The following is a 9,907-nucleotide window of genomic DNA, read 5'->3' on the forward strand; positions in this document are numbered from 1 at the left end:
TTGACCAATCAGTTTAAAGGAAGAAAAATAGGGTCAAAATTCGTATTTGTAACTTGCAGGGGGGGTTTTTGGGCTAAGTCCACACACAAATCTTTTTTACACATACAAATCTTTTTTACACATACAAATCTTTTTTACAAGTACAAAACCGATTTACAAGTACAAAATATTTATGACCACATTTTGAGCCCATAGAAAACGTTTCCGATGTTATTCTGTGGATGTCTGCGCTTAATAAGTATAATTTAAACGACGCTGAGACTCGGTATGAGACATGAGTATTTCTCTTAAGCTGTTTTTCATACTGAGCAACATCTACGCATGCGTGAAACCCGTATTGCCCGTTATGCTATTTTAGGTTTTGCATTTAACTTTTATTTATTATTACCGTAGACTGCAAACAGATAGTGTCGACCTGGATTTGTCGGTGCATTAGTGAAGTGGAAGTGTTTAGGTACAATTGTGGTGTTTTCTACAATCACTGGCATGAACTAGCTTGACTTTCTTTGGTCACATGATGCGACTCCGCAGAAGTCACCTGATTTGTTGTGCTGCTAGTAAGGAAAAAATGGCTGCTCACTTGTCGTACGGTAGAGTGAATTTAAACATATTGAGAGAAGCAGCACGAAAAGAGCTTCGAGAGTTTTTGGACAAATGCGCAGGAAGCAAGGTGACAAACCCGCAAACGCCTGTGAAATGTGGTCCAAACACTGGTAGTGGTACTTAATGTGGTCTCTGAGCCTCAGCGTTACCATGAGACTGTCAGTTAACATTATAGTCATAGTTTTATTTTGAATGTGTAAAACAGTACAGATAACGCAGACATATATCTGTATAGGTGCGTCGTATTATAAAATATTCGAGCTAATAGCTAATAGCTAAGTAAAAGTTAGCAAGTATCGCCTGACAGAACATCTTCAGTTCTGCTTACTCACGATTCAAAGCTTTGTTTGTTCTTACTCTCTTACTTTAGGCCATTGTTTGGGACGAATATCTGACGGGACCGTTTGGACTAATAGCTCAGTACTCTCTGTTGAAGGTAAGTGCTTTCTGTTTACAAACCCATTTCTAAAAATGTTAAGAAGCTGTGCTTTGTGGGAATGCAATGATTTGCAAATCTCCTAAACCAATATATAAATAGAAAACGTCAGAGCTTTATATTGTTTAATGAAAAAATATTAGGCCCTTTTGAATGTGATGGCAACAAAACAACTGAAAACGTTGGTACACGAAGAACAGTCTGGAAAAGTAATTGGTACTAAAATGAAATAGCTTGAGGAACATTTGGTAACAGGTCAGTAACATGATTGGTACATATCAGCCATAGTTGAACGTGATCCAGAAATGCTACTGTCTGTAAAATGTAAAATGCAAAGTGGAAAACTATTCTGTGGTCAGATGAATTAAGACTTTAAATTATTTTTGCAAAACGTGGATGTTGTGTCCTCAGGACTAAACAGGAAAGGCAGCATCTGACTTATTATTATCAGCACTGAGTTCAAAAACCTGCACCTTTGATGGAGCTGCATTCATGCCTGTGGAATTGGTAGTCTACATATCTAGCAATGCTGAAAACAGGTTTGACATATGCTCCTATCCAGACTGGATAGGACAGCAGTCTTTTTGCACATTTCAGCAAAAGACTGCTAAACCGCATTAAGCATCTATTACAACAGCATGCATTCATAGTTCATTCAGAGTCTACTGAACTATCCTGCCTACATTCTAGACTTTTCACCAGCTGAAAGCATTTGGCATATCGTGAAATCAAAAATACAACAAATTAGACTCGAAACTGTAGAGCAGCTAGAAATGTATATCAGACAAGAAAGGTACAGTGTTCCTCTCCTAAAAGTCCAGCCGCTAGTCTCCTCAGTTTGTGGTAAAGATACCCATGCCCTTTTTTTAATGTACTGGTGTCGCCAATTAAAAATAATCAAATATTTTTCTTGGTCCATTTTCTTATTTTAAATCTTTTATGTTTTCTGTTATTTTTTTAGTGTAAAAGAAATATGTGTTCATGGGATTTTCAAATCTTGGAATTCTGTATTTATTTGCACATTATTTTTTGGAAGTGTTTGCACAATTTATGTCTAAATTAACTCAGACAACAGACAAGGCCCACGTCTTATTATCTAGTTTCTTTTAACACTAATGTCATGTGTCTAATGTTGCTGAGGGTGTTGTTTTAACTTGTCGTTTATTATGGTGTGTTCAGGAACATGAAGTGGAAAAGATGTTCACCCTCAAGAATGGGAGGCTTCCCCCTGCTGATGTCAAAAATATCATCTTTTTTGTCCGGCCCAGACTGGAACTTATGGACATCATTGCAGACAATATAACTAGGTGAGTGTATGTGTCTCAACTTCAATCTGCGATAAAGACAAGGTTTTGTTTTCTTGTCCTTTCTCTCACTTTGCATAGCTATCCACACTTTGCAACATGAATTGTGCTACTCTTTAGTGAGGATAGACACCATTCATCCCGAGACTTTCATATTTTGTTCGTGCCTCGGCGGAGCATGCTGTGCGAACAGCGGCTGAAGGAGCAGGGCGTGCTGGCCTCTTTCATCAACATCGATGAGTATATCCTGGACCTGATTCCCTACGATGGGGACCTGCTGTCCATGGAGTATGAAAGTGCTTTCAGGGTGTGTTCAGGTTGCAGAGTACAAATATGTATCATATACTTGCTTTGGTGGAATCTCTCATATACACATAAATTACTCCCCTTTGTCTCACTCAGGAGTGCTACCTGGAAAATGACCAAACAAGTCTGTACCACACAGCCAAAGGCCTCATGACCTTGCAGGCTCTGTATGGCACCATTCCACAGATATATGGGAAAGGAGAATGTGCACGGGTGAGCATGGTGTAACCTGCAATAATTTCTGTTTTATATGAAAGCAGAGGCTCTGCAGCAGCGAGGTGAATACAGTTTTCTGATAAACAAATGCTCTGCTTGTTATCAGCTCGTTGCCAACATGATGTTGAGGATGAAGAGGGAGTTTGCTGGCAGTCAGAATCAGATTCTGCCCGTGTTCGATACCCTTCTTCTCCTTGATCGTAACGTTGACCTGCTCACCCCTCTGGCCACACAGCTCACCTATGAGGGTCTCATTGACGAGATTTACGGAATCAGTAATGGTATGAATAAACCATTTAGAGTTCTTATTCTTATGTTTGCATGTTGAGCCTCAGTAATATTTATTGTATCTGACATCTGCATATCCCGCTGTTTCTTTTGCAACTTTATTTTTAATCAAAAAGCAGAGCAGGATTACACTTGAACATTAAAATTAATCTTCTTTTTTTCTCCAATATTTGACATATTGTAGTGTTGAGGTGGAGGTTAGTTTCTCCAGCAGTTTGATGATGTCTGCAGTCTAGTGATCCTTGTTTGGATGCTTGCCTGCAGACATTTCTGTGTGGTAGCTTTTCATGCAAGTAGTGTTACTATCCTGAGCCATAAGTTTTTCAGGGATTATTTTATTTTTAGTCTTTTTTTTTTTTTAATTCTGTGCTTTCACTCCAGGTTATGTCAAGCTGCCTCCTGAGAAGTTTGCACAGAAGAAGCAAGGTGAAGGGAGTAAAGATTTGCCGACAGAGCCCAAGAAGTTACAGCTCAACTCAGCAGAGGAGCTGTATGCGGAAATCCGGGACAAAAATTTCAATGCTGTTGGAGCAGCACTCAGCAAAAAAGCTAAAATAATATCTGCCGCCTTTGAGGTTAGCCTTGTTTTGGATACATTTTTGCTTTTTTTTTCCCGTCTTTGCTTACATGTGGTGATCATAGTGTGAAATTTCCTTCATTCCAATCCGCGTACTTTCGGGGAGCAACATGAGATCAGTTTCAGATATTCTTGCTAGGCCAAACAACAAGTAAAGGAGTGCTATGGTCCAGTGCATTATAACTGTAGCATGTCAAAGCCTTGAATTTTATTACTGAGGTGTTTTGTGTGATAGTGATTAAAGATTATTTGGATGCTGCATCATGCTTGTTTAATCTCTTCTTTTGTCTCTCAGGAGCGCCATAATGCCAAAACGGTGGGAGAAATTAAGCAGTTTGTCTCCCAGCTGCCTCACATGCAGGCAGCCCGAAGCTCACTGGCTAACCACACTTCTATTGCCGAGCTGATCAAAGACATCACAAGTGCGTATATAATCCAATGCTTTCCTATCAAATCACATTATGTTTTTTAGCATACATCTCACTCAGTTTTTGGCTTTAAAGTCTTTAAAGACAACTATTTCCATCAATATCCATTACTATGTAGTAAATCATCTATCATCTCATGTTTCAGCATCCGAGGCCTTCTTTGATAATCTAACAGTGGAGCAGGAATTTATGACTGGTGTTGACACAGACAAGGTATTTTTCATCTAGTTACCTATTTTCCTCCCTAAGATAAGTTGTTACACGTTATCAAAAACACGTATATATTAGATAAACCTGTTCAACCATTCTCACACGGCCTGCAGCTCCATGCATTTAGGCTACGTTCACACTGCAGGCGAAATCGCATCAAATCCGTTTTTTTTTTTTACCCTATGCGACCCATATCCGATCATGGTATGACAGTGTGAACAGCACAAATCCGATATTTTCAAATCCGATCTGGGTCACTTTCGTATGTGGTACTGAATCCGATAGATATCTGATGTTTTAGAAAGCGACTGCTGTTTGAACGGTCTTTTACGTCACTGACACAAGACAGATGCCAATTATCAGCTCCGGAGAAGACATCGCGAACGCTTCCTGGCCATCCAGTCTAGATGTTAGTGAAACTGCTGGGAAGACAACGTTGGAGAAACGTGAACATTTTATTTGTACTGTATAATCTGCAGATTCTGACAGAAATCTGCAACTATCCTTTGAAGCACCGCTTCTCTCTAAACCAGCAATAAGGATAATTATTAGGTTATTTACATTATTATGTAAATAACAAAATAACTTAAAGCAAAAATCGGGAGACGTAAAGTCCGAAACAAGTCTTTATATTAAGGGCCATCAGTCAAGCAATACTGTTTGCTCTGGGTCTAAACAGAGCGCGTTGTGTGTGACGTCTTCTTTTGCGCATGCGTGGCGCTTTGAGGGTTCACACTAGAGAGCGTTTGCTGTCACATTTTATTTGTAGTGTGAACAAGCAGACAAAAAAATTGGATTTGATCAAAAAATTGGAATTGAGCATTAAGACCTGCAGTGTGAACGTAGCCTTAGATACTAAACAAACTGAGCATCTGAATGGGAGGAAAGGTGATGTAAGTGGCTTTGAACATGACATGGTTGTTGATGCCAGATGAGCTGGTATGAGAATTTCACAACTGCTGATCTCCTGGGAGTTTCCCTACACAACCCTATTTGCATCCTTGATGTACACCCAGCAAATCTGCAGCAAGTTTGTGATGCTTTCATTTAAATACAAACTAAAATCTTTGAGGAATGTTTCTTCATGGTATAGATCCAACAGGGTTTCCAGCACCTTGTTGAATCTATACCATGAAGAATTAAGGCAGTTCTGTAGGCAAAAGGGAGTCCAATCCAGTAGTTGCAAGGTGTGTTTTTATAGGTGCTGTTTCACAGGATTTTTAGTAAAGTTCACTAAACACCCTAAAATTATGTGACTATGCAGGTGAACACGTATATAGAAGACTGCATTGCCCAGAAGGATCCCCTGATCAAGATCCTGCGTCTGGTGTGTATGCAGTCAGTCTGCAACAATGGCCTCAAACACAAGGTGATGGACTACTACAAGAGGGAGATTCTCCAGGTAAAGACATAAAGAAGCGTTCTCTGCACCCTTGGCTGAATCAAAAAATGATAATTTGCTGTGTCATAATTAAAACTGGATGGTTTTGAACTTTTTTCCTCCCCCTGTGTGAAGACCTATGGTTATGAACACATACTCACGCTGAACAACCTAGAGAAGGCTGGTCTTTTAAAGCCACAGACAGGCTCACGGAATAACTACCCCACTATTAGAAAAACTCTTAAACTGTGGATGGAGGACGCCAATGAGCAGGTACTCAATATACAAAAAAATGAAAGCAGTTAATGGATTAAACTCATGAAAAAGCAAGGGCTGACGTTTGTGAGTTTTTCTGTTCTTTCAGAATCCCAACGACATCTCATATGTGTACAGTGGCTATTCTCCTCTTAGCATCCGACTGACTCAGATCTTGGCACGACCTGGGTGGCGCAGCATCGAAGAGGTGCTGAAAATGCTTCCTGGCCCACACTTTGAGGAGAGACAACAGCTTCCCTCTGGGCTCCATAAGAAACGTAAGGACTAAGAGAAGCTAGGACTGCTCTTTGCCCTGCTGCTCACAACAGAACAAAAACAGCCGCCCTCCTGCTCTGTGTAGATAAGACACAAGATTTGTTTATGTCAGATGCTGAATAGCGGCAGATTTATGGCATGTAGCCAATGGTGCCACACAGCCACTGTTAGCTTGTCGTTTTTTTGTGTGCCTTTCTTGATAGAAAGGCTGAAAAACCACTCTGTGCTTGATTTGTGAGTGACAGCCAGTGTTTTCCTTTTGTTTTCCTCCATCTTTCCTCCATCTTTTCATTTTGGCAGTAGTAGGTGTTGCACTGATGTGAATAATGAATTTAATTATACACTCTGTTTGAAATGTGCTAATTAGAACTGTGTTTGGGCATTAGACAGTTGACTTGTTGCTACATGCCTGCCTTGCATTAGTTTTTAAAAGTGATAATAGAGGACTCTAATCTGGGGGGAGTGTATGGCTAAATAAGGGTTTTCACATTTTTTAAAAATTGTGCTTTAACAGAGGGTGGATTGCTATTTGCTTTACATTGAGTTGTGTTTTTTAAACATTTATATTTGGTAGTATTTAAAGGATTTACCAGGTCAGAGTGGAATTAAGGAAAAACAATAAAATATCCTTTGCTATTGTTAATATATTTAGTTTTTATTTTGCATTTTAGTGACTTGCATCTCCTCTCAATGTCCAACAGGCCAGCAGGGAGAGAATCGGACAACGCTGGTGTTCTTCCTCGGTGGTGTGACGTATGCAGAAATAGCTGCTCTCCGTTTCCTCTCTCAAGTGGAAGACAGCGGGATGGAGTATGTTATAGCCACCACAAAACTCATAAATGGCACAACTTGGATCAAATCCCTCATGGACCGCCCTGAATCCCCAACACAATGAGTCACCTGCACGTACACCTGGCCACATCAAAAAGCCCATCCACCAGAAAAGCTCAGCTACTGGTTTTTTTATGTCCACATCACTGTCCTGCAGGTGTTTCATTGATGTCTCTTCCGGTTTAAAGAGAGACCGGCTCTTTCAAAGTTGCCCTGTGAAAATTTCTTTATGTCAAAGTAACTGTTACCTACTATGGTACTGCAGCCTTATGCATTTCCACTTTCTAATCGCCTGAGTGATGCCACCCTTTGTTTTGCAAAGTCCTGTTTGCAAAGTCGGATGTTTGTGTTGGCCGTTTTCTTTTCTTGATGTGTTTACCGTGGGTTGGTCTGACTGAGAAATGCTCATAGTACAGCAAAACGTAGCTCTGAAGTATAGCTTGCTTTATCATCTGTTTTGCCCTAAACAAGAGTTTAATTAGAATTTACAAAATTACACATTTTTTCTTTTCTAAAAGAAAAAAAAGGCTGAACAAGCAATGGAGACAATCTGGTGATTTTTATTTTATTTTATTTTTTTTGCAGAGGACTCTCCCCCTGCTGGACATTAGAGAAAAAGCAGGTTTAGGGCAGCCGGAGGCTACATCTGTCTTTTATATACATTCCATAATCTTTACTGTCCTCCCTTTGAGTTGCACCCGTATCGTGCAATTTAAAGGTTTATTGATGTCTAATGAACTTTGTCCTTTGGTTGTGTTTCTGTCATTGCAGCTATTGCTTTTCTGCTACTGTATATATACTGTATATAGAATTAAAACATATTTGTGATGCCATAGAAGAGTAATGATGCATTTGATTTGCATTTTTGAAAGCTTTTGTAGTTGTCTTTTGTTTGTTTTCCTTTGCTTGGATTAAAAATGGCTAAATAAAGTCTTAAACTATAATTAGTGTCACATTACTTGGTCATGTGATACGCCATTTTGATTATTGTAAATTGGGCAATTTTTTGGTAAGGAAAGCTGATTGCAAGTGGATGAAAAGCAGGGATGGGAGTGTATTCCTCAGCAGTGCTCCAGTTCTCTGAAGGAGCAATTAGCGAAGTAACAGGCCTCCTGATCATCCGATAATGGCCCTGTGCTGTCTGGAGAGCTCAGCCCACGGCAGCCCATGATTTGACAGCACAGGACACTGATTGAATTAGGAGGCCATTTGCTCCATGTTCCGGTAGAGGATAACTCTGCGGCAGGAGGGTGTTTGATCTCTGTATCAGTCAATACCTTCTCCGTGCCTGACGCTATATATATAGGGAGACCTGCTGACAGCACTCAGATATTTTGGTGACCTCTGTTTGGCTAATCTTTGTAGTTTTTCCTTCATGCTGCTTGTGTAAAAGTCTTGGAAACTACTTTGGTAAATTATTCAGAGAATACTTAAATCTGTAAATTTTGGCCTGCTGTTTCCTTGAGGAGCAGGTGCAACAACACTTTTATTGCCATTAAATAAATCCCAGGGGATTCAGATCCTTGTGATCAGTTTTTCCTTTTGGCTCCTCCTCTCCCACAAGGGCTTGAAACGCTCAAGACGGCACACATCAACTTGGACTTCAGGGCTAGAAGCACAGGAGCCCTTCTGATCAGCTCCTGTCCTGCTCCATCAACACAAAGGTGTAAGTGTTTCCTTTTTTATAAAAAAAGAAATTATGCCTTTACCTCATGTGGACTTATCTGGCATTCATGCATGTTTACATTTGTCACTTTATGCACAGTTTGTCTGTTTTTGATAGCAAGATAAAAATTTTAAGAAGATAACAGACACTCAACTTTCTTTATTTTAATGAGGAGACATAATAAAAGTATACATTTTTATAAGCAAAATTTATTGTGACTAACACGGTTCATGTATGGGTGTGGCTGTTGTTTAATAGTGTGGAAAAAAATGACCTTAAAAAACAGATTCACCATGCAGGAATTGTTCTTGTTTTCATATCCAAAATCAGTAAAGGCTAATGATGTTCAGTATATTATTTGCAACTGTACGCAAACAAAGCAGATCGATACTGAACCCATTTGTGCAACTTGGGGGATAAATTATTAACGCCAGTCTTTCCTCGGCTTTTACATTGCCAGGAATAAATAACTTTGCGCTTATAATACAAGTTAATATGAAGATGCATCCTGGTGTTTTTGTCTAAATTTCCATACGTTAAATTTAAATCATTCATACTGCCGGTGTTGCTTGCAGTACATATATGTTTAATGAACTTTCAGCCACCTGTCTTGATTCTAATTCTTTTCTTTTGTACTGAAATCTAACAAATGTGTTTGTTTGAAGAATGGGGCGAGGCCAAAACATGGGACACCTAACCCAGCTTGGTCGGAGGCAAATGACACAGCAGGAGCCCCAGGATGTGGACCCCTTGTTTATCCGCTTCCTCCGGACATTCAAGGAAATCCTCAAATTTGTTCTCTTCAGTTACACCGTGCTGTTTGGCGCTTTGCTCCTTGCCAGGTGGACCACTTATTTTATGATAGGAAAATAAAGTGAAAACACCTGTTGGAGAATAAGCCAGATCTTGGACTTATTAGTGGTGTTTATCAGGCAGACCTTGGGATTTGCGGCCTATGAAGTTTCCATAAAACGATAATAAGAGCTGGATTTATCATGTTTTCTTATGTGATTCACATAGTGGAGCTTGTGGCTTCTTGACACGACATTTCTCAGTGAACAAAACAAAGTGTTTAGAGAAACCCGTCGATGAAACTTATTTTAACGCTGTTGGAATCCAGTGTGTTTGTT

The 9,907-nt window shown here is 39.7% G+C and overlaps 1 protein-coding gene across 1 annotated transcript; it reads left to right on the forward strand.

Moving 5' to 3' along the window:
• Positions 1-420: 420 nt before the first annotated feature.
• vps33a (VPS33A core subunit of CORVET and HOPS complexes) lies at positions 421-8,055 on the forward strand. The gene is made up of 13 exons (XM_040018975.1): positions 421-670; positions 974-1,039; positions 2,219-2,346; positions 2,464-2,650; positions 2,746-2,862; positions 2,972-3,146; positions 3,535-3,728; positions 4,026-4,152; positions 4,304-4,371; positions 5,633-5,770; positions 5,885-6,022; positions 6,114-6,282; positions 6,982-8,055. The coding sequence occupies exons 1-13, from the start codon at positions 515-517 to the stop codon at positions 7,173-7,175; spliced, it is 1,857 nt and encodes a 618-aa protein (XP_039874909.1). The 5' UTR covers positions 421-514; the 3' UTR covers positions 7,176-8,055.
• The last annotated feature ends 1,852 nt before the right edge of the window (positions 8,056-9,907 follow it).

Source organism: Simochromis diagramma, unplaced genomic scaffold (assembly GCF_900408965.1).
Source record: "Simochromis diagramma unplaced genomic scaffold, fSimDia1.1 OVJJ01000822.1, whole genome shotgun sequence".
NCBI lineage: Eukaryota > Metazoa > Chordata > Actinopteri > Cichliformes > Cichlidae > Simochromis > Simochromis diagramma.